The sequence below is a fragment of the Panthera leo genome, chromosome A1, assembly GCF_018350215.1.
Source record: "Panthera leo isolate Ple1 chromosome A1, P.leo_Ple1_pat1.1, whole genome shotgun sequence".
NCBI classification, from domain to species: domain Eukaryota; kingdom Metazoa; phylum Chordata; class Mammalia; order Carnivora; family Felidae; genus Panthera; species Panthera leo.
In genome coordinates, this window is record NC_056679.1 from 163,431,247 (window position 1) to 163,457,366 (window position 26,120).

Sequence of the window (26,120 nt, forward strand, 5' to 3'; positions counted from 1 at the left end):
AAGATGCTTCTGCAGAAGTTGTAGGCAGAACTGACCTAGGCATTCAGTTCCGCTGTTTTCTTAATTTTTATTAAAGAAAAAAATTAAATGTGCAGAGGTAAAAAGACTTTGAATGAAGCAGTACTATTTCCTTAAGTACAGTTGAGAAAATTACTTCAAAAGTGTTTATTCTCATACCAGCATGCTCTCAAGCTTTCATAAGCTGATCCTACAAGCCCTGTGCTTTCCTTTCTTCCTCCAGTCTTTAATGCCTGTCTCTAGGGATTTCACTGCATGTTGCCACATCCTCCAGAGGATGGGAAGGAGAAACGAGACTCGAATTGCTGCATTTCTACCTCTCGGCATCTCTGTTGAAGTATTCGAGAGGGAAAGAAATATGGAACTGATACAGTTGATTTCACAGTATCTTCATAACTTTATATCCTCAGTCAGTACAGCTACTTCATACATCATACCTCTTTATTCATAAGCATGTTTATAAAAGGGCCTAACACAAATAAATGCAGGTATTCTCTAAGTATAAAGGTACTCTGATTAGAAATCAGAATAACTTGAGAGTCACAGAGTTTGTTATGTTTCCCTTCTCTTGTGTCAGGAAACAGTGAAATATAAGCCATGAAAGAGAGTGTCCCTCCATTCCCATTGCTATAGGAACCCTCACATTCAGAGAAATGAGATTGGTATCTTATATAGATTCCTTGTACGATATAATTAGCGATGGTTTATTATAGGGTCTTGTGTCTATTGAACATCTAGAATTTACACAGGAGTCAGATCACACACACACACACACACACACACACACACACGCACACACAGGCTTACTGCCCATGCTTGCTATTGATTCACACGTAAAAGCTCTGTATTAAAATGATGCCATTCATGTGGTCTTATTTCCCAAACATACTATTTTTAAATAATCATGTCAAGAAGAAAGTAGTCTCAGATTTGTTCTATAAGGACTTCCGGGTAAGCTGTTTTCATAGGCATGTTACCAAGAGGAAAAGAGGGCATACGGTCCCCAAACAAATTCACAGTCACTTCATTTCATAGCTCAGGAAGCTACTCGGCATGTGCATGTGGTTTATTTATTTAGAGCACGGCTTGACTTTTTTTTTTCTTTGCATCTAGTGACATTACTGCATGAGTTTCTTATAACCATTGTGCATCTTCATGAGGTTATACAGCTTTCCTTTTTACACCAAATGTCTGTATTTATCTTATAGATTTCCATGTCGAAGAATCACTGGATTGGCCTGGAGTATACCTGTTACCAGGCCAGGTCTCTGGGGTGGCTCTGGACCCTAAGAATAACCTGGTGATTTTCCACAGAGGTGACCATGTCTGGGATGGAAAGTAAGTAATATTTTTCCTTCAGGGTGTAAATGAAAATAAATGTGGCATGCATCACTTTTTGTTAAACTAGGGTAATAGTAAGAGAACTACCAAGGTTCTTTGTGAACTTGATTTTTGTGAGCAAACCATATTTATCCTTTTAATGCATGACTCTGATAAGTAATGGAGAGGAAGTCTTGGGCATTTTAAAAACAATTAAAGTAGTTTCACAAACTAGTTGATGGAAAGAAGACAATGACAATCTGATTCTGCCTACTTACCATTTTCTTCCCTTGTCCTTGAAGCCACCTTCACATTCTTAAGGAGGATAATATTAAAAGGCAGTTAAGAGAGTACATTTGCTGAGGCGTTTCAAGACTTCAAAGAAAGTGCATCCTGAGAAATGATCAACTAAGAAAAGTTACTAGTTGACTACAAGAAAACACTTTGTTATTTCCGTGTGCATGCTGCATAAAGAACCACTTTAAGACCATTGGACTCTCCTTTTCCATCAGACTGCTGCACAGCAGGGAAAACAATTAACCTTCTGGAGATTATGGTTGAACCAGTTTAGCCACCACATGTATAGAAATAGTAGCTTGACTTCATATTTTCATACAGATTAACTTTATCACTCAAATTTTCTCTTTTTATGAGCACCAAAGACTTAAGAATAACACGAGGACTAATTCCCCTGCTTTTCCTTTGGGTTTCTCTTTCCAACCTTTTATTCTACCTTCCACTATCTACTTAGAAGGATTTTGACTAAAAATGTCTAACATTTATTGTTTACTGTGGGTCTGTCACTGTTTTAAATGTTTACCTAAATCACCTTACAACAGCTGGGCACTGTTACTATCACCATCATTCACATTTTCCAGATGAAACCAAGAGGAGGTAAGTGTTTTGCCCCACGTCTCTGAGTTAGAAAATGGCAAAACCAAGCTTCACTTCCTTTTCATCTGACTCCAGGGTTGGTCCAGTTGCCCACTTTGCAATATTGCGTTTTATAGGATTGTGAGCACATTCACATGATGACATTTTTAAAAGGTTGGTCTCAACTCTCCTGAGTAATGAATATCCATTTATTCATTTATTTTATCACAAATGTGCATATGAAGGTGAATCTTAAACTAACAATTAACTGTAACGAATCTTCTCCTTTCAAGTGTATAGCTGTAGGGTCTCATTTGGAAAACGGAGAGCCTACATATATAGTTCAGTTGTTTTTTTCCCTCTAATTTCAGAGATAGTGATTATACTTATGCTGGTGCTAACTCTGCTCTGTCACACAAACGTGTATGTATTTTTCTTTGTGCAGGTCAAGATGGCACTCATTCAGCATTTCACAATACATTGGTAGTTTGGTTACTGTGTAATTGTCCTCTCCAGTTGTCACACTTGAAAATGGAATCTGAGAAAGGAATCACTTCAGAGTTCAAAGCAATCGAACTCAATATTCGTATTCATACATCTCTGTTACATCGTCTCAGTCATTATTGAACATCTAATGGTATTTTAACAAGTGCTTTTAAAAGCAAACTATTACTATTCATTGTAGCATATTCTTCGTTTTAATGAATATTGCTACATTTTCTGCATGGATTTCTAGCCACATTTTACCAGAGGAGAAAATTACAGCATCATTTTCTCCCATTGATACTGTTTCAGCTGGCTAAAGCTAAATTGGATAAAGTCCAAGTCTCCATTTGAATGTGATACTCATTCCAAGTAAACAGCAGAGGCTGGAACAGTTTCACAGGAGAAGGGATCAGTAAAGGCCAGCTTGGGGTGGGAGACGATGACACAACACTGAAATAAGAGCCACATAAGAACAGTTTCTGTGACTTATATGATAGTCCTCACTCAAGAACTGCTTTTTCCTGGCATCTAGCTTTCATCTAGATAACCAGTATCATGTGCAAATGGATTCCAGCTTCAGTGCCAAAGCCCTGGTGTGTTTATCCCGATAAATGGCACCAACAAAAGGGTGTTGTTAAAAATGCAGGACTTCTTCAGAGCAGATGTGCTGATTTAACTTATTAAATCTCTATTTCTTCTTTCTTATTCATCTTTATCTTTCAGGTGTAAGAATTTTGTTAGCTGTCTTTCCTTGTGTCTCTCTTGTAGTGTCCATTGGCCTCTAGCAGCCTTTTCAGTCAGTGGTTGCAAGGAAATTCTCTTCTGGAATGTACTTCTTTGCTTTTAACCACTGTCTGCTTTATTATTCATGAAGAGAATTAGAAGTGGATTACTCTTTATTTTTTTAGAAAAATAGATTTGGATTTGTAGGCTCTGTTCTTTGAACAGTCATGCATAGCGATCCTTCATATATAAGCTGCATTATATAAAATAGGCAAAGTACATAGTTTTTGTTCTCCCTCATTAAATATCCAAGGATTGTAAAAAGAAAAAGACAGCACCTTCCTGAAAAATTTATGATGTACTGGTGAGAGACAATGGACATTAAACATTGGGAGGAAATTGCATTCTTATTGCTACCACTGTTTGAATAGAGTAGTGAGAAATCCTGTATTAATCTTCCTTGGAATTTTTCTCATCCTGATAGTTCTCATGTTCACAAAATTGTAGTTTCCTTAAGGTCAGGACTTGCTCTAAAACTAAGCACTCTGTGTCCCCTAATTTTTAGGATGTGATCATTCTTTAACTATTAGGCATGCTTCATATTAATAATCCGTACTTAATACTTAGTACCCAAAGCTCTTTGATATCATCATATCAACTTTTTTATAAGTAGTATTACTCTTCATTTCTACCTGATTTCCCTGATCACCCCCTTACTCTTCTATTTAACCATGCTAAATAAGCATGGCAACCAAACTGAAATAATAATAATAATAATAATAATAATAATAATTAATAATAAACCACTTGACCTCCTGAAAGGTGGTCATCACTCCCTGTCAGTATTTGATTTCCATTTTCTTTCCTGTCCATCTCTGACTACAATATGGCTACTTTAAGAAGCTTCTTCTAGCTGCAATAAGAAATGCCTATTATCAGAAGGATGTAATGAAATGTTTAAGAGCCTGCGGTCTGTCCTGGTGTTAGGGAGGCATCACAGCTAGAGCTCTTTTCAAGTTGAAATGTGTCCCAGCAGGAGGTGGGTAGCTCCTGCCTCAGTAACAGCTGTTCCTGGGTCTCAGTCTTAAAATCCAGACTGCTGTCAAATCTTGCTTCCTGGCCTTTCTTTTATTTATCTCAGCTATGGTTCTGGTTCCACTGTGCAAGACTCACATCACATACCCACTTAACTAAACCATGGGCTTTACCCCTTATTTTTAGGTGTTAAAAAGTTGTTTCCTTTGTACAATTAGTAAGTTTTCCACATGGAGTGGAAAGGAAAGTTGGAAGTTGTATCACTTGGAATTCTTTCAGTGAGAGAGAAAAACAACTCAAACTACCTTAGGAAAAGAAGAAATAGATTAGATTGTATAAGTGAAAACTTCAAGGGTATGGTAATCCAGATGACATCACTAGGATCCATTTTTTAACAAATTTTCTCCTGCTTAGCTCCATTCCTGCGCCCCGATTGATCTCTGTCCCTGCTTTCAGCTTCAGAATCACATTATCACACTAGTCTCACAGAAGATGTAGTCTGTGTCCTGGACAGGTCAACAGAAAATCCTTAAATTGAGTCTGTTAGCATATTTTTTGGTCTGACTTGGGTCATGTCTCCTCTATCTCCAAACCAGTCATTGTGGCAAAAAAATAAAATCCACTCTTTGGCTTAGCTTGAGTTTTTTTCTTCTGTGTCTGGAATGTAGGAATAGAGTTGACATCAGAAGCAAATGCACCGACAGCGGGCTTAGAATGTTGGGTCACCTAAAGAAACATTGAAGTTTCATTAGCTCAGTGTGGGGCAGCAGACATTGGGCACCCAGAAGAGCAACTGTGCACCAGAGAGCTCACCTCCAATCTCCCGCCTAATGTACACACACCTCTTAGAAGATCTTCCACAGTCATCCAGTGCTTGGACTCTCAGTACCAAGAAATTCCCTATGATATGAGACATACTTTCCAATTATGGGACTCATCTAGCTGTTATAAAGTTCTTCACTATGTTAAACTCAAATCCGAGTCTCCTAACTCCACCTGCATGACAACCTAACGCAGGGTGAACTTACTCCCATTTATCCATGGCAATTACTTACACATTTGAAGAAAGTTTTCTCTTCTCTGGAATAAGTATCCCCAGGCCATCAACCAGTCTGTATGCTGACATGATACTGTCATCTGAAGGTAGTTTGATTTCTCATCCTTTTAAAGTGTTTTGTGGAGAAGTGGCCACAATACCTCATGTATTATCTGCTCAGCAATGCAATTACTATCCTTAATGTGTATTCTAGATATCTCTCACTGTAAAAAGTTTGTATTCACTCTTATTCAGCATTCATATCATCTTGTTGTGTGTTGAATCTGCTAAAATCTTTAAATACATTTCATAAAACTTTTACTGGAAATTTATATTTATGTGGTGTTTTTATTTTTTAGCATATATTTATTTTTGAGAGACAGAGAGAGACACAGCATGAGCAGGGGAGGGGCAAAGAGAGAGGGAGACACAGAATCCGAAGCAGGCTCCAGGCTCTGAACTGTCAGCACAGAGCCTGACGCGGGGCTTGAACTCACGGACTGTGAGATCATGACCTGATCTGAAGTCAGACGCTCAACTGACTGAGCCACCCAGGCACCCCACTTATGTGGTGTTTTAAAAATACTGAATTCAGGACTTTATTCCAATTATATTTCCCTTCATTAGATTTAACAATTTATAGATATTATTTAACCAGAGAATGAGCTGTCCCTCCCAGCTTTGTATCAAGTCTATTCATGTACATGCCTTTCATATCTTCATAAATGTTGTTTATAAAATTTGAATAGTTCAGTGGTTGGCTTAGCAAAGTTTTGTTCTTAGATATGTGGTCTTCTGGGATTCTTCTCCCATTTGCCCCCCAAATAGCTCACAAAACATGTCTTCATCAGTGCTTTATGGAATGTTGCCAAGCTCTATTGTTTCAGAAATCTCTCTGCATCCTTTCAGAAAAATCGGTTCAAGATTTGTCTCACTGGTTTTCTGGAGCCTCAGTTAAGATATCTGCTTCATTTAAGAATTAAGTGAACCTGTAAAACAGAACTCAAAGTGACTGAATGGTGCCTTAGTACCTTCATATCTGAGAGAAAATCATGAGGGGTTCTACAGAAAGAATGTTTCCATATTCTAGCATTCTCTCTCACATTGTCATTTGCCACTCAAACCATTTTCTTCCAGATTTATGTTAACTTTCTCTAGTTCTTCGTTATGTGACTATTCTTCTATCGCTTTTGCATACACACATTCAGTTTGATAACTGGCAGGGAGATTCTCCAGTCCAGTGAGGTCAGTCCTACTAAGAGGAGACTATATGTATAAATATGCAAATATGTAAAAAAAAAAAAAAAAAAAAAAAAAAAAAAAATATATATATATATATATATATATATATATATATATATATATATATATATATCTTAAGACAGCTAACCTAAGTTTGAACCTTGGTTACCATTTTCTAGCTCCTTGGTTACCATTTTCTAGCTCTGAGACCTGCATGAAGATGTTTGCACTCCTTTTACCTGCAGTTCCCTAGTCCAAAAAAATGAGGACTTTAATAAGTGCCTCGTTCTCTTGAGTAACAAAAAGCACTTTGTTCAGTGACTTCTACTCAGTGGCTTTACTGACCCAGCAGAGCTGGTGCTATAATACCTAGCTCTTTGTTCTTTTCATCCCTGTTTGTGATGTCTCCATTGCTAGGTCCATTGGGGCACTAAAGAGTCATACTGGTTTCTTTGTCTGTCTACCTAATTTCCTCCTCACAGAGATTTTTTGCAATGTGTATATATTCAGAAGTGAGTGTTTTTAACATATTATTTAAGTATATTCCACTTAAAAACTCTGGCCTTTATATGGTATATCTTTGCTTTCCTAATATTGAGGGTATCTTTCCACTTATTTTCTCACTTGAAAACTTACAGTTCTAACAGATGGTTAGAGGAGGTGGTGGCGGGGGGCGGGGCGGAGGGAGATAGGTGAACTAGGTGTAAGGAATTAAGAGTACACTTATAATGAGCACTGAGTAATATATGGAAGTGCTGAATCACTGTATTGTACACCTGAAATGAATATAACACTATGTATTAACTCCACTGGAATTAAAATTAAAACATAAAAGGAAAGAAAGAGAAAACCTATGGTTCTCTCTCCAGCTTCTTAATTTATGTAATTGCAACATTATATTATACTTCTCCCTTCAGTTGCTATTATTTATTTTGCATTCCCTTAATTTTGATTGATGGCACAGAAGCTTATTTTCTTCTTACTGGAGTTTATTTTTTGTGTGAATATAGCAGAGCATTTCTTCTCAGCCTTATCTAAACTATTTGATTGGCTGCTAATGTGCAAAACCATTAATGGGGGATTCAAACTGCTAAAATAAAGAAGTGATGAATTCCCGCCCATGAACCATAGTTCAGTCTTTTTGACTGAGTGCGTTTTCAGAGAAGCAAACAAAAGTCAGCAGTGCTCCAGGCACTGTGTGAAATTTGCAGGGTATTATTATATCCTGTAAAAAGTTAAATGTGGTTGAAATAAAGACTTCTCTGCAGCATATAATGTGGGGTAGCTGCTTTAGAACACTAAATAAGCAGTTTGCTATAGCAACAGTATATCCAGTTCTGTAATCTGACATCCATTTGTGAACTGTTCAAGGGTTACCGTTCTTTGAATTACAGGAATTTATAAACTACTTTATTTGGCAGATTTGGTGTGCATGTGTATGTTTGTGACTTTCCCATTTAAGAAAAAATTTCAACTTCTTCTGTCCCTTGCCCTGTGTGACTACCATGCACGAACTGTTAGTGGCACAAAGCTCCACTATCCCAAATGAAAGGATCGCGACTGGCCAGCCAATCAGCTGAGTGACTGTCTCTTGATGTGCAGCTATAGGTATGCTGCGATCTGTTATGCTCCAGCTTTATCGGGATATACAGTAGGCATTGTTGCCACTATACAGTGCCACTATTATTAAGTATCAGTAGTGGGTCAGAACACCATGTATCAAGTATATAGCACTTGGTAAGAACTATGAGGACTTGGTAACTTTCCATATTACTAACTCACAAGTGGGGGCAAAGTAGATAAATAATACACTAGTATGTTTCATGCCCAATCCAATAAACTGCAAGAATACATGAAAAATTTAGAAAATACAAAAGGGAAAAGGAAATCTAAATACAATCAGTAGATTTTTAGCAATATCCATAAATATCCTAGTTATGATGCTGTATTGTAGTTGTGCAAAATGCTACTTTTGAAGAGAGAAGTACATATGAATCCACAGTTCAATTCAAAATTTCTTTTCAAAAAAGAGGAAACAGATTTTAACTCCTTACAGTCAGGGAAAGCATAATTCTCACATTATTTAGACTGCTATGGTGCTGTCATAAAGCACTGGAATGTTCCTAGATAATGAAGAATATGCCTTAAAACAGATCATAAATGAAGAGACTATTCTATTGTACATGAATGTGAACCTTATAGCATACTCTGAGTCTCAGACATGCTGACCTTATGCTATCCAATATCATAGACATGTTGGAAGAAAAAGAAAACAACACTGATGGTTGAATCCAATGCCATTGTTTTCTAGAAGAATAGTTATGATGTTTTTAGTATAGAAATTCATATTGAAAATAGAGTTTCAGATACAGAATAACTCTTTGGTGTTTCATTAAAGAATTACATCATGTTTGCCCTTTACCAGTCTCCCATGTTTTAATAACACCTTGTACATTCTTACATTGGTTCTAATAAAATTTCACATTTCAATTTAATGAAGATCCCATGAATATCTTAGAAAATCTACTTTGTTAGTGATGTTACTTCTATTTCATAAACTCAGGTATTTTTTTTTCTAGGTACTGCTGTGTGGTTTTAACTACACGTAATAGCATATGTAAACAGTATTACTTAAGTTTTAGGTTGACAAAGTTGAATCAATATTTTGTTTTTAATTGAATGCATCATTAATAAGAACTACTTCAGGGACTTAGTGTTATCTTTCATGGAAAATATCCCCAAAGACTCTAACAGTCAAGAAGCTCAAATAATCAAGTGATGAATTTTTTAATGGCAAGAGAATGTAATTTTGAAATTTTTATTCATCTACTGGGACTCTACATAAGTTCCACAAAAATGTCAACCAATCAAATATCAACCTAATCAATAGGTCTGTGACAGATCTGAGCACTCTTTTGCCTTTCCAAACTGCAAATGTATCTCCATTAATAGTTAATATTATTCAGGTTCTTCTTTTGCTTACACAGTTGAACTACAACATATTAGTTTTTTTCACAGCTTTGTCTGATTCTATAAAGGAAATTCTGTTACAGCTTTGACTGTATCAAATAGTTTCTGTTACAGAAATATTTGTTGATCATCCACTGACTCGTCTGGAAAAATATGTAAATATTGTGTATATTTTTATGTAGATACACATATGTATGGCTCAACTATGTGCTAATTCAATTCTTTGTTCTTTAACATATAAATTGGTCCCTTTGTGATTTGTAGATTTACCTTTCTGTTATATAAGCTTATATTACAAGATTTTATCTTTGTCATTTGTCTCAAATAATTACCCAAACAGGAATTGAAATAAATATAGTATCTATGCTAATTGTCAATTTAGGTAAAGATACTACCAGCAATTTATATAGAAATATAAATGGAAAAAATGTATATAAACATATATGTTCATAATATTTTATAACCTGGGAGATAGAATTAAAAAGCAGAAACCGTCATGTTTGTTTTAGCTTTATATTATTATGTAGTTGGTCATTTTGTACTTAAAGAAAAGTTGTTTTATGGAAGAAGTTTTATGATTCCAGAATCAATTTATGTTTTATATTTTTTAAATACTTTGAACATTATATACTATATCCTTATATTATGTATTTGCATGTTGGGGCACCTGGGTGGCTGAGTCGGTTAAGCGTCCGACTTCAGCTTAGGTTATGATCTCGCAGTTTGTGAGTTCGAGCCCCACGTCAGGCTCTGTGCTGACAGCTTAGAGCCAGGCGCCTGCTTTGGATTCTGTGTCTCCCTCTCTCTCTCTCTGCCTCCCCTGCTCACACTGTGTCTCTCAAAAATGAATAAATGTTAAAAATAATTTTAAAAATATTTGTATTTGCATGCGGTTCTTATGGCAAATACTATAGCAAACATTTTATATTCCTTCCTGCTATCATTTACACTTTCCTTATTACAGTGTGAGTTAAAATAAGTTATGCTTCCTTCTGTAGTTTCAAAGAAAATAGCTATTGAATTAAAATATTTTGAGGAGCTTTGAAAAAATAAGAGTTCTTGGTAGTATTTCTTAAATTCTCATGTGAATATGAATCACCTGGGGTTCTTGTGAAAAGTATGGACTTCAGATTCAGTGGGTCTGAGACCTTGCATTTCCAGGCAGTCCCCATGTCGTTGTTCCCCTGGCCCCTCTCAGCAGCATAGTTCTACAGTCAAACGGTACAGATGTAATTATATTTGTAATTATGTATGTAATTACCCCTATATATATTGGTATATATATATATATATATATGTAATCAAAGGTACAGAAATGTGAAGGACAAAGAATGAAATCAAAGTCTAAGCTCTTTGGTTGACTGTGTATTTAGAATCTCAAGTGAATGGTCTGCATTTCTCAAGCTCATTGACCTTTCTCATTGGTTTATTTTCCATTCTAATGCTTTTGTTTGTTTGTTTGTTTTAAGCTCTTTTGACAGCATGTTTGTTTACCAGCAAAGAGGACTGGGGCCAATTGAAGAAGACACTATTCTTGTCATAGATCCAAATAATGCTGCAGTACTACAGTCCAGTGGAAAAAATCTGTGAGTTAAATTACTTATTTTTTTTAAATGTTTTATTTTTGAGAGAGAGCGAGAGCGTGCACGTGTGCGAGCGCATGGGGGAGGGGCAGAGAGAGAGGGAGTCAGAGGATCCCAAGTGGGCTCCTTGCTGAGAGAAGACAGCCTAATGAGGGACTCAATCCCACATGTGAGATCATGACCTGAGCAGAAATCAAGAATCAGACACTTAACCAACTGAGCCACCCAGGCTCCCCTACTTATGTTGTTATTAAGGCTCTTGCTGCATATATTTTATCAAAGTGTGTCACTGGCTCTGGTCCTGTAAAGGGTGTATTGTACAACAGTGGCAAAAAAGCGGAGCTTAAGAAAGCAGGCGACTAATTGGGCCATCCCATCTTTCATTTTCTAAATAGGTGGCTCTAAACTGAAATTAGAATCACCTGGGAAGCTACAGAAAAATTAGTCTGGAATGAGGCCCAGGCATCAAAACAGTACTTTTAAAGCTCCCCAGGTGATTCTAATAGGTACTCAAACTTCATAGAACCATTGATACACATAGCTAATGAAGTGAGCTGCTAGTCAGCTTAGATTTGAAGATTAAAAAAATTTTTTCAGCGTAAAAGTTACATAACCAAACTCATCAAGTAATCAACATTAAGGAAAAAGGCTTCTTTCTTCCCATCTCAAAGGGAAGACTAAACAAATGGCATTTTTAGCTTTTCTTAGCATGCATAGGTAATTTGGCCTTGAAAGCCGCTTATTATTTGCTCTTATTCCTAGATGACATTTGGCAACCAAAAAAAAAAGTTGGCTGATATTCGTGGTCATTGAAAGGAAGGGCACCTGCTTACAGAGTGTCCTCAACCATTTTAACCTGGCAGCTTGAGGAACTAGACCCTGCTCCGTCTGCTAGGCACAGGAAAAGCCAGGGAGCCATCCATCCACCTGAGTGCAGCTGCTTATGGAGATGGTGATACTTTTTTATAGGATTCTAAGATGGTGGAGTCAGGGGCCAAATCCTAATACCAGCTTTATCACTTCGTGTATTTGAACCTGTCTCTTCTATGCTTTACTAATGAATCAGAAACATTCTTTTTCCAGAAGGGAATCAGAGAAAGGCAGAGCAACTGTTGCCGAATGAACCTGGCCAGCCATGGGGAGTCTGTATTGAAAGCAAATCATAACTCTCACATTCAGTCACCAAAACACAGATGTAGTTCAGTCAATTAGTCAAGGTCAGGGTGTTCCCATCTTGGCACATGAAAAAAGAATCTGTGGTGTCAACACCTTGGTTAAGGCTAGAAGCTGACAAACAGCCTGTGGATTGTTGGATGTCATGTGACCAAACCACATTAAGATATTGTCCAGGTGTTTGTTAATTCTAAGTTCCTTAAGCCTGTGAGCCTCTGTGTACATTACAGTTCTCCCACCCACATCATTCCAACTGATTTTGTTAAATAGATTAACCTTCTCTAATGATTATCCAGAACACTACTTCACTTTGCTTAGATGAACACAGCCCCTGTCTGCTGGAAGATGTTCTGTTGGGTTTTATTGTGTTTAGGAGACGCTCTTAAAGCTTTTGAGTCATAGAATTAATATTTTATATTAATACGGCATTCATTACATTACCTTGAAGTATACTGAAGCTATTCAAACTATATAAATCCATTTGTATTTTTCTACACAATTTGCTTTATGCACATTTCTAAAATGGTAATATTACCCTTGAACTCATTTTTAAATTGATGTGATTTGTGTTGTTTAATATACCATACTTTGTAATAAATATTTGTAATTGGTTGTAGGCTTCACTTATGGGTTTTTGAAAGATTAAATGCCATTTAAGATTTGTCACAAGGAGGTTTCTGTGATAACAGGCATTTTCATTTAACTTATGTTGGTCTTTAGGAATGCAGGTACCCATTTATCAATTTATCAATTTATATTACCTTTACAGATTAATTATCAAGAAATTCCTCTCATGTGGGCTTTGGGAGTAATTGTACAATTAAGACAATTATTTTTATTTTGCAGGTTTTACTTGCCCCATGGCTTGAGCATAGATAAAGACGGAAATTATTGGGTCACAGACGTTGCTCTGCATCAGGTAATCTTCCATTTGGCAGTTATTCAACTAGAAGTTCATGGAGTTATGCTTTTGATATGCTCTAGAGCTGTGTGGGTATTTTTCTGTCACCCAGGAAGTTGATAACAAGAAAATACAACTGCCAAAACTGAAAATTTTCTTTTTGAACTCAGTGCCAGGAAGAGCTAATATGTACGTAACCGAGTCACCCTTCTCTGCAGGGCTGGTGGGACACTTAAGGGCCTGATGTGAGGCTTCACCCTGACCACTGTATAGGCCATCCCACCCTCCTTCTTGGCTTTTCCACATTTGCTTTTCCTTCCTGCATCCCCAAGTCTTAGTTCTGTTTTGTCACTTGTTGTTTTAAACTACCTTAATCTATAAATCCTTCAAGGTCTTTAGTACATTCATGTTTATGTATAAAACATTTTTGTTGTTTTTAAAGGAAATTATATTTCTATCACAGAATAGCCTAAAGTCTTCCTCTCAGAAGATAAGCTCTACTAACCATTTTATGAATAAGTGGCAAAGAGGTATGAAAACTAGAAAAAAAAAACACAACTAGAACTCAGAAGACATAACTGTAAGAGTCTTCAAACATCATCTCAGTAAACATTCATTGCTCATGTATTATTGGGAGAGCATTGTACTATTATTACATTAGCCAAGGAGAGACCCAAAAGGAAGTGTGAGGTGGGTGGAACAAGACATCCAAGTACTAGTCTCCCCTCACCACTAATTACCTGGATGACCTTGAGCAGATTACTTAATGTCTAAGGGCCTCCCTTATCAAATGAAGGAATCAGACCAAATGATCTTTAGAGTCCCATCCAGTTCTACAAAGTATCTTCCTCTAAATAAATCTCTGGGAGCTTACACTATAATTGCCTGTGAAAGTCTTGTAAGGCAGGAGTGTGCCACTAGTAACCATGCGAAGTGGGTAAGGCTTTTGTTCCTTGTTAAAAAGGTGTTCAAACTGGATCCAAACAGTAAAGGTGGTCCTCTGTTAATCCTGGGAAGGAGCATGCAACCAGGCAGTGACCAGAATCACTTCTGTCAACCCACTGATGTGGCTGTGGATCCAGACACTGGAACCATCTATGTCTCAGACGGTTACTGCAACAGTCGGATTGTGCAATTTTCACCAACTGGAACGTTCATCACACAGTGGGGAGAAGGTACTCAATAAGACTTGATCTCTAATTGTTATTCTTAGCCAATAACACTAGGAACTAGAGATTGGCCACCCCTCACATTCTCTAGGATTTAATTGTCCCCTCCAGTGGGAAAAGCATGGCCTTTGTTTGCACCCAGTTGCCAGCTTTCTCACACACATACATACACACACGCACACACACAGTCTTGTGAAAGGGAAAAAGAATGCCTCAACCTGAAAACTTTGTCCAAAAAGGGAGAAAATCTGTAATGTGTTTGTGGGTAAGAGATATTCTAGAACAAACTTAGTACCTCATTTTTCCCCTGGTTCCAAATATTTAATGGTTTACTATCATGAATTTGGAAAACTAGAAAACTTTAACATTAGAGGTTTGGGTGATTTTACAAATTGTATAGCCGAGATTTTTCTTTCTTCTATAGAATCTTCTGGGAGCAATCCTAAACCAGGCCAGTTCAGGGTTCCTCACAGCTTGGCTCTTGTGCCTCATTTGGGCCAATTATGTGTGGCAGACAGGGAAAATGGTCGAATCCAGTGTTTTAAAACTGACACCAAAGAATTTGTGCGAGAGATTAAGCATGCGTCATTTGGAAGAAACGTATTTGCGATTTCATATATACCAGGTATTTCATCTTTATTTGTTATATTTTATCATGCTGTCCTCTATCCTTACAAGTTACTTCTCTTATCTTAGTATACTCTTATAATTTTTTTCTCATTAAGGGATTGAAGATGCTTTATCAGATCTTACACTCTTTGAGTGTAAAGATGCCTTGTAAATCATTTTCAACTCAGGTGACCCTGTTCTTTATTCAGCAATAAGAAAGAACTCAAACTTAACTGTGTGTAATGGATTCAAAAATTGTTTCCAAACATTGATTTTCATTTTTCCTTAATGATGATCATTTGCTCTAGTTATTAAATGATTCATATTATGTCTTCACACATCATCAACAGATGGTGTGTGTCTGAAAAATCAGTATCCAAAATGCTTCTGCGCCACATTTTTTTTTTAAAAGCAGTGGCCAAGTTTTTTCCCGAAGATAAATATGTAAATTAAGTGAGGCTTGTATTTAAATGTCAGGAGGAGTGACCAGTAAAATCCAGAATTTTGTTTCCTATTTTCAAAATAGATTTTCTTGGTGTGAAGAAAATCAGAAAAATAATATAAACTTATGACATAAGATCCAGTTAATTCATATTACAAAATAACTTGCATAAGATTTCTTTAAATCATTAATACTGAACAACTGAAAATATATTTCTAAACTATATATAATTTTTATAATGTATTTCATAAATATAGGTGTACCTATATTAAAGTAGTATTGACTATTTGTAGCCACCACTGTTATATTTACATTTCTTGTTTTATTAAAGTTGCATATTCCTGCTGTCTTCCCAAGCTGCCCCCAGTTTATTTAGGACATGGAATAAATGGATTCAAGTATGCAGATAAGGAGCAAATTTGGCTTCCACAAGGAATAAGTAATGAAGTGATAAAAGACTCATAAATTAATGTCAGTGAAAAAGAAATTCTCATGTTGGTTTTTATTTTATATCTAAGGAATAAATTTGGCAAGTCCATTCACTTAAAAAGAGGGTGATCAAGTTCATAGTGAATAAAAATAAATCAAATATGAAGAGAAAAACATTAAGAGAGAAGATGAGAGAAAATCTGGTTAAAAACAATCTAAGCAAAGACAAAGTGTATTATATTTGGAATTCTCTCTACAATATTGCACAACAGTAGTTGATTGTCATAGTATTTATTTTTTTCTTAGTATGATACGCTGAAGAACCTTTTCCTGGAATCCTTAAAAAAAAGATGAAAGGATCTTCAACAGTCATTTAGTTTGATGTGTATTTTATTGTGTTTCACTTGTTGTTTTTTTTTTTAATTTTTTTTTTCAATGTTTTTTATTTATTTTTGGGACAGAGAGAGACAGAGCATGAACGGGGGAGGGGCAGAGAGAGAGGGAGACACAGAATCGGAAACAGGCTCCAGGCTCCGAGCCATCAACCCAGAGCCTGACGCGGGGCTCGAACTCACGGACCGCGAGATCGTGACCTGGCTGAAGTCGGACGCTTAACCGACTGCGCCACCCAGGCGCCCCTTGTGTTTTACTTCTTTAAAACATAATATTCAATCATCTGAAGTGTTTAAGCCAAACATCACTGTTTCCATTATTTTTTATAAGTACTACTATATTAAGAAATATAATTTTGCTACAAAAAGTATTCATGAAGTTAATATTAAAAGGGTGGTTTAGGGGCACTTGGGAGGCTCATTTGGTTAAGTGTCTGACTCTTGATTTCGGCTCAGGTCATGATCTCATGGTTTGTGAGATTCAGCCGCGCGATAGGCTCTATGTTGAAAGCGTGAAGCCTGCTTGATTGAGATTCTCTCACTCTCCCTCTCTCTTTGCTCCTCCCCCGTTCACACTCTCTTTCCCTCTCTCCCTCTCTCAAAATAAACATTTAAAAATAAATAAATAATGAAAAGATGGTCTGATTTTTTTAATTAGGAAAAAGTAGGTCTTTGATAATCTGAAGTATGCATCTCACATTTTCAAACTTCATTTGTTTAAAATCATATTATTCTGTTTCTGCTATAACATCACGTATTGCCTTTGTGTATTTTTCTCTGATTCTTCTGGTAAGGATAGCAGATATTATTTTTTAAAAGATCTAACATCCCACAATAATTTATGTAAAGGTTATCACTAGGATGTCTGTGATATGTCTCTCCATCTAGATCTATTCCTAAGCCTATGTATCTATATCTATATCAGTATGTGTGTATTCCTGATTTTTACTGTCTTCCTAAATGGAGAGGCCTTGTAATTCCTGGTTTTCCTATTGCAAGATTAGTCCCTTAACCTGTTTGCCCCTGTTGTTATTACTTAAGAAGATAAATTTGCTTAGTGTATTATTTTCTTTTGTTTTCAATTATAAGGACCAGGCTGACCCTATATTAATAGTCTGTGTAACGTACATGTATATATTTGAAGGCCAGTTTTCTCCATATTTTAAAGAGTGTTTAACTGGATGTGTTGTCACAGGTTTGCTCTTTGCAGTGAATGGGAAGCCTTACTTTGGGGACCAAGAACCTGTACAGGGATTTGTGTTGAACTTTTCCAGTGGGGAAATTATGGATGTCTTCAAGCCAGTGCGCAAGGTATTCACATATATTGCCTAGGTATCAGTTTTCATGGGAATAAACTAAAATAGGAATCTTGGCATTCGATTTGTACTTGAATAATTTTTAAAATCTTTAAGGAGATGTGATAACCAACCGTCTTAGCTAGGTTGATAGGGGTTTCCTGTTACTATGTTTTATTTAGAATAAATATCCTTGTCTGTTCTTAGATCAATTTCTTCAGATACAAAGCAACACTGTATGCTTTCTAAGGTTCTTAGTAGACTTCACGCAGGATAGCAGGTTGAAATTCACTGTAGTTAGAACACCAAAAAAAAATAATAATAATGTCTTTTCCTGGTTTCATCCAAGTAGAGAAGATACCACAGTATATCAAATTGTACTTTTGTAGTTCTCTTAGATCCAACAGAAATCTCGTTTGCTTTTTGTAAGCTGTTACTACATTGAGCAACAAGACTTCAAAATAGCACTTCCTGGAGTTTAAGTCCTAAAGGCTTGGTTTAGATAAGAGACTAAAGGCTAGTTTTGACTTCACAAATGGCTTACCACTGTTTATTCTAATACTGCTTGTTTACAAACACACTGTCTGGTTCATCATGCCCACAGCTCTTTTGTCTCTTCAATGTACTTTCTCTTCAGTATGACTGCCTGAATGATCAGATTGTTCGTATAAACTTCCTAGATGTACTTGTGGCAGCACATCAATTTTAGAAAATTCAGCCTGCTCACTATCGACAGTAGCCAAATTAAAGAAAGAGCCTAAATGCCCATCGACTGACAAATGGATAAAGAAGATGTAGTATATATATACATAACGGAATATTACTTGTCAATCAAAAAGAATGAAATCTTGCCATTTGCAACAACATGGATGGAACTAGAGTGTATTATGCTAAGAGAAATTAGAGAAAGATAAATATTATATGATTTTACTCATATGTGGAATTTAAGAAACAAAACAGATGAATATAGGGGAAGGGAAGGAAAAATAAGGTGAAAACAGAGAGGGAGACAAACCATAAGAGACTCTTAAATACAGAGAACAAACTGAGAGTTGCTGGAGGGGTGTTGGGTAGGGGGATGGGCTCAATGGGTGATGGGCATTAGACGGGGCACTTGTTGGGATGAGCAGTGGGTGTTAGATGTAAGTGATGGAACATTATTACACCATATGTTAACTAACCTGGATTTAAATTTTAAGTAAAAGAAAAAAAAAAAAGAAAAAAAAATTCAGCCTGCCAAAATGCTGCTTTAATAAGAGTTATTTTTCAAAACATGCAAATATTTATTGGCTTTACTTGGATCAAAATGCAGTTGCCATAAAGCACTGGACAAACTATCTCCATACTCATAATTCTTACAGTATTCTTTAAAATACCAAATTTGCTAGATTAAAAAAAAAAAACAAACTTTAAAGTGTCTCAATATTTGAGAAATATGTCTGTGAGACTACTGACAGCTAGTCTGGGATTTATTTATCCTAGAGATATTTATTAACTCCCTACTCTGTCATACGCCATGTTAGATAACTAAGGATATGGTGGTGAACAGAACAGGACATAGCCTACATGGCCTCTTCCTCAAATGGAGTTTTAGCTAAAGTTACAAGATCTGAGCTGAACCAAACTGAATCTGAACTAAAGACTGTAGTACAAATTCCTTATTTTTCCTAAGTTTCTATTGATATGCAACAAGAAGGACTTTTCACCGTATTTTACCTGAAAAGCTATACAGAATCAAATATCCAATCATAGTACCCTTCAGAAAGAAATTCATTACATTGATAATATCTATTTTACTTCAGTAGTGTTGCAGATCCTTACTGATTATCTGATATTCATTGTTTTGCCCCTTTGAGTTAACTTCCTCATATCTATTGATAAAGTAAGAGACTTAACTTTCTTTCAGGTCTTCACTTTGTATTAGAACAGTGTTTGCCTTGATTGTTCTTTTAATGCTAATATAATAATTGTTCTTTTAATGCTAATATAATATACTGTGTCAACCAGGACATTAACTTTTAATTCATATATGCATCTAGAAAGCAAAACTATGGGCTAAGCAAGAAGCTAAATTCTACATGAGCCTTATTCTCATAAAAATATGAACAGCCATGAATGAAAATCTTAGAAAGCATTATGCCTAAACATTAGCGTTCATCAGACATTCAACAATGAATAAGTCACAAGATGTAAGTCGTAAGTCAGTATAGCAAACTTAAATAGAGAGTCTAACTCCAAGGTGAAATTTGCTTTTCCTTTCAATAAACAGGACTTACAACAAAATGTAGAAATTTGTTCTGTGTTGACTCTGTAAACTAACATCAGTTGATGAATCTCTCAGAATTCCCATTTAATCACATTATCATCACAAAGATTAAATTTGGGTGAAGGGAACCATATGGTACTCTGATTCCTAAGTATGAAGAGATTCTTCTTTCAAATCAAAAGTCAGGTTTTGCATAATGTGTACCTGTTTGTGCCTGTCCACTACATATTTCCCCATGTACTTCAGTTCTCTCTTCTGTTACATTCTTTAGAAAAGTTTATGCCTGAATGTATGAGCTTCATTTTATGTCTATGCAGGGAGGCTCAGACCGTAGGACAGTAAAGATCAGGGCAAAAGATACACAGTTACCTTCCACTTTCTTACCCCCATTATCACAAGAAAGCCTACGGTCCCTAACATCTGGTTGCACACACATTCTTCAGGCTGGAATGGAATGGATCCCTGCCACTCCAAGCGAAAAGAAAAAAAAACCAAAAACAGAAAACAAAAACCAGCCTATATTTATGTTGTTTCTCTAACCTTAACAATGGAGATTAAAATTACAGTATTTGATAGGATTTGAACTCCAAATTTCACACAAGTGAAATTACTTATCCAAAGCTACAGAGTAAGTAGCACACCTGGATCATAAACACAAGTCTTTAGACCCTAAAATGTGTTTTAACCTTTTAATTCCCGGAGGTACACATCCATATACCAATGGATTATATTAAACTACAACATAACTCGGTGCAACTTCTTAGAGAGCTATTTTACTTCATATTAAGTAAGTTTAAACATTATTTTATGTTGAAGAAAACATAACTGTACAGAGAACACAAATCCCTTATGCAGTTTTAAGACAGAATATAAGATTTTGAGAGCAGGTTGATTGCCCTGGGCTGTGTCATCAGATGCCCCAGGAGGATGCTGTCATTCTTTCTTGTCAGTGTTACTTTGCTAGGGAGGGGTACTTCAAGAGGAGAGAGGAGAAACCTCAGAAAAGTTTACAAAGCCTAGACTGGAAGGTCTTTAAATCCATTCAACTCTGAAATCCTAAAGCTTACAACATGATTTTCTGTTTCAGATAACACAAAACAGAATAGTTCATTAAAGAAATTACAGTTGAGTGCATCCACTATTTCTCCCCCCTCAGCCCCTCCAATGGCCGCAGAGTATCTCCAGCAGAACCCCTGGTTCCCTGGATCAGCTTGAGAACCAGAGAGAAGTTCATTGTTATTGTAGCATGGAATTGATGACATATTGTGATTTATTTAAACCAAAGTCCTTAGCTAATGACGAGTTCACACATTTCCCCCTCACCTATTTATATTATTTTTCCTATCAGAAAATATGTAGCACTTTACAACCATATGCTTTGCAAAGCAGTTTCTAAGAACATATTTTGGTACAGAAGAGGAACTGCCTAGAATTTACAAGTCTGTTGCCACGTATTAGCTGAACCCAAAATAAAGATGAACATTTAATGACTGGCTTGTGAGATTTCAACAAGGCAACATTTTGATTTCTGGCTTTCTGTTCTTCTCATGTGCATTTGTCACAGCTCATTTGATAGTATGAGGGAATGAGCCTCCTTGGCATGGCTGTCTCATGTTTCTTTTCAGGGTGACAAATTGTTGCTGATTCGCAAAGTACAATAGTATCTCCACAGCATGTATTCTGCCCGCCTAAAGTGAGCTAGGAACAGTGGTTTGCCTCATCGGTGCCCTTTGTACTCAGCAAACTGAAGTGGGCAGATTCTGTTTGATAAGACCACAGGCAGGATAATTGCTCCTGTTCACACGCACTGGTCATATTTCCGAGAACTGTATACTCAGGCCTACTGACCTCAAAGGTGAAAAAAATCATCCATGTCCTACCAGCTGGTGGACACGTGGCACCTCCGAAAGCTTCAGTAGCCAGACAGAAATGGCAGCAGCACAACATTTTAAGGCTGCTTTTCCAGGAACTAGTTTAGTGACCTTAGGAAAGTCACAGAAAGTGCTCCCCTGTCTCATGTCCTCATGACTGAGATGGCAATGATTTGAAATGGAACTATGTCATGAAGAAAAACATTAAACCACTGAATATTGAAATAGGTAAAAAAAACAAAAAACAAAAAACAGGAAGTACTTGCAGGAAACACTCTATTTGTTTCCTTTTGCTGACTGAAAATACTACAAATACTGGGCTTCAGAGTAAGCAAACCCCACATTTGCTGCGTATCACTTTGGATGCATTCAGACTGAATGCCCTGAAACTTTGAAATGACTCCTCTTATCAGTAACGTATAAACAGCTTGTCAGGTAGCATATGGTAGGTAGCTTGATGGGAGCAATAACAAAAATTAATACTCAGTCTTTTTTTACTTGTGTAAATTAAAACAGGCAAATGTGATAGTGATTAAAAGAAGAAAGAAACATGGAGGCAAAAATACATATAACTAAATAGGTGGCTAATGTAACAGCAAGTAAACAAAACTGTAAAAAATTAATCTTCCTATAAATGCTCACTTTTAAAAGATTTGAAAGTCAGTGGTGAGGGTCCCTTGGCATTTCCCGAGGTGGCAGAGTCGGTGCCTGGTGAATGAGTGAATGCTTCTTCTTGGCCTAGAGTTGCTTTGACAGATTATAGGTTGTTTGGTTTGATTCATAGGCTTCTTGCTTTGTTGTGTGCTTTGCTTTGTTTTTCTGCCTTTTCATGAAGAATTCAAGTGTAGGCTCACCACCCTCATTTTTATTCTGGCAGCACTTTGACATGCCTCACGATATTGCTGCGTCAGAAGATGGGACTGTGTATGTTGGAGATGCTCACACCAACACTGTGTGGAAGTTCACCCTGACTGAAAGTATGATTTTTAGAGTATTATTGTCCACATTTTCCCTCAGTTGCATCGCTTAAGAGTATGTGAAAAAAATATTTGCATTCCCTTCTCTTTTTATTGATAGGAGAAGGAAATCAAAGCATAATTGGCAGTTGTTAAACGACCTGTTTGGTTTCATTTCAGGGATTAAGCTGATTTTTCAAAAGTAGAGAGAAACACTTTTTTTTTTTTTTTTTCCTGGCAGTTATCTCCTTGTTTCCACAGATACTCCACAGGAAATTCTTGATGCCTGGAATAATGTCTGTTACATTGAAAGCCAATGTTAATTCCAAGTTAGTTCCAGAGGGAGATGATGGCTTTGGCAAAGCAGAGGAGCTACTGGCTTCCACCCTGGTGTCACTTCCCATGTGGCTCTTCAGCTCTCGGTAGCTGCCGAGCACCTAGGAGCACCAGCACATCTGTGTCAGACACATAGTATCCCAAGCAGGAAGCACTGCATTTTCTCCTTTAGACTTCAGCTTGTTCAGAATACTGAACTGTTGTTTCACATAACTCAAAATTATGTCTGGGGACAGAAGAGTTTCCCCATTAGGATCAAGCCAGCTACTTTTGGGGATTTTCTAATGGCAATTTGGACATTATTTCTAATTCTTGAAAAGTATACTAACCTAGCCTCTGACATCATACTAAAAACAAGTTTCTCAATTAAACAGGGTCCAGGGCACCTGGGTGGCTCAGTCGATTGAGTGTCTGACTTTTGATTTCAGGTCAGTCATAATCCCTGGGTCATAGGATCGAGCACCACGTCAGGCTCCATGCTGAGTGTGGAGCGTGCTTAAGATTCTCTCTCTCTCCCTCTGTCCCTCTCCCCCACTCACATTCTCTCTCTCTCTCTCTCAAAAAAAAAAAAAAAAAGGGTAGAAACAATAGGAGAAGATAGGGTTAAGGAAAAGAATTAAAGAATGGAAGACAGTAAAGCTGAGGTATCAGGAACTGCAACAAGCAATTTTAGATAGATAATAAGGTCATTTGGAATTAATGAAGATAAATACTAATTATAACAAGGAAAAGTGAAAATTACAACAAAGAAAAGAAGTAAGTTATAAGAAAGAGAAGTAATATCAAGAGTCCAAAAACTTTAATCGTTGAGCATACAGATCTTGGAACCCAAGTAAATTTGATAACTGCTATCTTCAGAATTGTCCTTTGAGTAGCTTTTGCTGTTTTGTAATAAGGACCCAGTTAGAGTTGAGGGCACAGAGATGTCTGTGGACTGTTCTATTCCAGCAGTAGCCTTACATTCCCCTTGTAAGTGTAGCTTTCCCACCATCTGCCTCCTCAAAGAGGAACCAGAACGTGTGGCAGACAGGAAAGTAAATAGATGGATAATTCCCAAATCCAAGACTAAATCCAGGCTTTTCCAAATTAAAAAAAAAAAAAAATGAATAGCTTTCAAGATAGAAAAGACCTCAGAAATCTAGACAGTATCTTCATTTTGCAGACAGGAATATGATACTTGAACTCATTAAGATTCTGGTCTGAGGGTCTTTATACCATCCTAGTGGTCAGTACTCAACAGAGATGCATATCCAAGTCACGGTGGGGAGGGCTTTCAAAACACGTGGCCAGATCCTACTCAAGATCTATAGAAAGAAGAGGGTGACAATATGTGTATTTTGGAAAGTCTTCCCAAGTGGTTTTGACAATCCCTTGGTTGAGAAGCGCTGCAATAAACATTCAGCTTTGAAAGAGAAAAACGCTCTCTGGAGTCCAGAATGCAACTGAATAATAAATCTCGAAAACAGTACTTTTGGAACAGTAAGACTGCCATCGGAGGCTAAACAAATGTCCCCTGTCTTTGCATTCTGCTATTTAACTAGTGAAATCTACTTATGTAGCTAGAATACTGGTAATCAAACATGGCAGAGTTAGTCATCAGTCCATGTCCATATAAAAACAGAACCACTTGATATTTCAAAAATACATTCATTATGAACTCCACAAGGAAAATCTTATTTTGAATATGAAGAGCTTAGAAATGTTTCAGCTTTCCCTAGGAGACTGTATCCAGGATTCATGGGCCTGGCACCAAATTAGTGGTTTGTCTTAAAACTCTTCTGTAATATGATATTGCATTTGATGAAGTGAGAAAATATTTGCTATTAAGGAAAATTAATGTCAGAATTAAGTTTTCAAATCTTTTTTGGAGATTTTGATTTTCTTTTTCCTTTGCTGTGCTATTTACAGAAATGGAACATCGATCAGTAAAAAAGGCTGGCATTGAGGTCCAGGAAATCAAAGGTTGGTCAGATTCCTCTTATGACTGTGAAACCCAAGACTATTTGTGCTGAATTATTTTATGGCTCTTGATTGCACATTAAAAAATATCAGACTAAAAATATAATCCGGTAAATCATCCATAACTTCTACTATGTACTGAGCCTTTAAACCTGCATGTTGCTACTGTTTTCTCTCTTAAATGGACTGGTAATAATGAGCTCAAATTCACTGATTTCAAGTGATAGAAAGTGATTCTGAACAAGCGGGCCAAAGACATTCAAAGAGGAAAAAAAAGTAAGCCAGCCACTTTTAGAAGTACATTAACCTCAGACAAGCAGAAAAATACCATCCAGTATACTGGAAAAGGCCTTCCATAATGGGCTGTAGTCTAAATGAGTGAAAAACATATCTTTGGTGAGTTACTGTTATAGGGGCCTGACAAGATGAGCTGTTCCCTAAGCTCCAATCTTAGCACCAATCGCCCCAAAATTTACTGAGGGCCATCTATGTATAAGGGGCTATAATTGGTTTAAGGGAAGTGTAACTGTGCCTGACTTCAAAAGACTTATAACCTATAAGGGGAGAGAGGGGGAGAGAGAGAGAGAGAGAGAGAGAGAGAGAGAGAGAGAGAGAGAGTGTGTGTGTGTGTGTGTGTGTGTGTGTGTGCATGCGCACGCATATGCATATACACAAATAAGTATAGCTTTGGTACATACTATCAGGAATGGGAAATGGAATTTAGCTACTGTTAAGCAACCACTGGTTTAATTCGAAATCCTAGTCAAATTATTCTCTTCCTTTTCTAGGATCAGTTTATATTTGTACACGTTATACTATCTGCAGGGTTTTGACATGGTCATGTAAAATTAAGAACTCAATATAGGGTGCTCCTAATGTTTAAGAAGCAAAGTGATTCCATTATTAGTTGCTTTACAAATGATTCACCTAGATATTCAGACTTAACCCTAGGCTTACTTGTTTTCCTTTCTCATGAAAGCAGATGGGAAAAGATACAAAGAAGCAAGAACCAAGAGGGAGCTTAGGGATTTTATAT

General features: G+C 36.7%; 2 protein-coding genes across 26 annotated transcripts in view; one reads left to right on the plus strand and one right to left on the minus strand.

The window, feature by feature from the left end:
* The window catches only part of PAM (peptidylglycine alpha-amidating monooxygenase), a 274,620-nt gene that overhangs the window by 239,611 nt on the left and 8,889 nt on the right, over positions 1-26,120 (plus strand). For all 13 annotated transcript variants that reach the window (XM_042944532.1, XM_042944533.1, XM_042944534.1 and 10 more), the window contains 8 exons: positions 1,227-1,356; positions 11,173-11,289; positions 13,306-13,378; positions 14,325-14,535; positions 14,954-15,154; positions 17,597-17,712; positions 22,711-22,810; positions 25,034-25,087. In XM_042944532.1, the coding sequence (XP_042800466.1) occupies positions 1,227-1,356; positions 11,173-11,289; positions 13,306-13,378; positions 14,325-14,535; positions 14,954-15,154; positions 17,597-17,712; positions 22,711-22,810; positions 25,034-25,087 (1,002 nt within the window). The remainder of the gene's footprint in view (positions 1-1,226; positions 1,357-11,172; positions 11,290-13,305; positions 13,379-14,324; positions 14,536-14,953; positions 15,155-17,596; positions 17,713-22,710; positions 22,811-25,033; positions 25,088-26,120) is intronic.
* The window catches only part of GIN1 (gypsy retrotransposon integrase 1), a 78,840-nt gene that overhangs the window by 1,286 nt on the left and 51,434 nt on the right, over positions 1-26,120 (minus strand). For 2 of the 13 annotated variants that reach the window (XR_006204369.1, XR_006204366.1), the window contains exon 15: positions 1,617-1,653. The exons of 9 other annotated variants lie outside the window; for them this stretch is intronic. The gene's annotated coding sequence lies outside the window, so the exon portion shown is untranslated. Of the gene's footprint in view, positions 1-1,616; positions 1,654-10,585; positions 10,912-22,475; positions 23,227-26,120 lie in introns of those variants that run through there. 2 more of the 13 variants (XR_006204364.1, XR_006204375.1) reach the window with 2 other exon arrangements.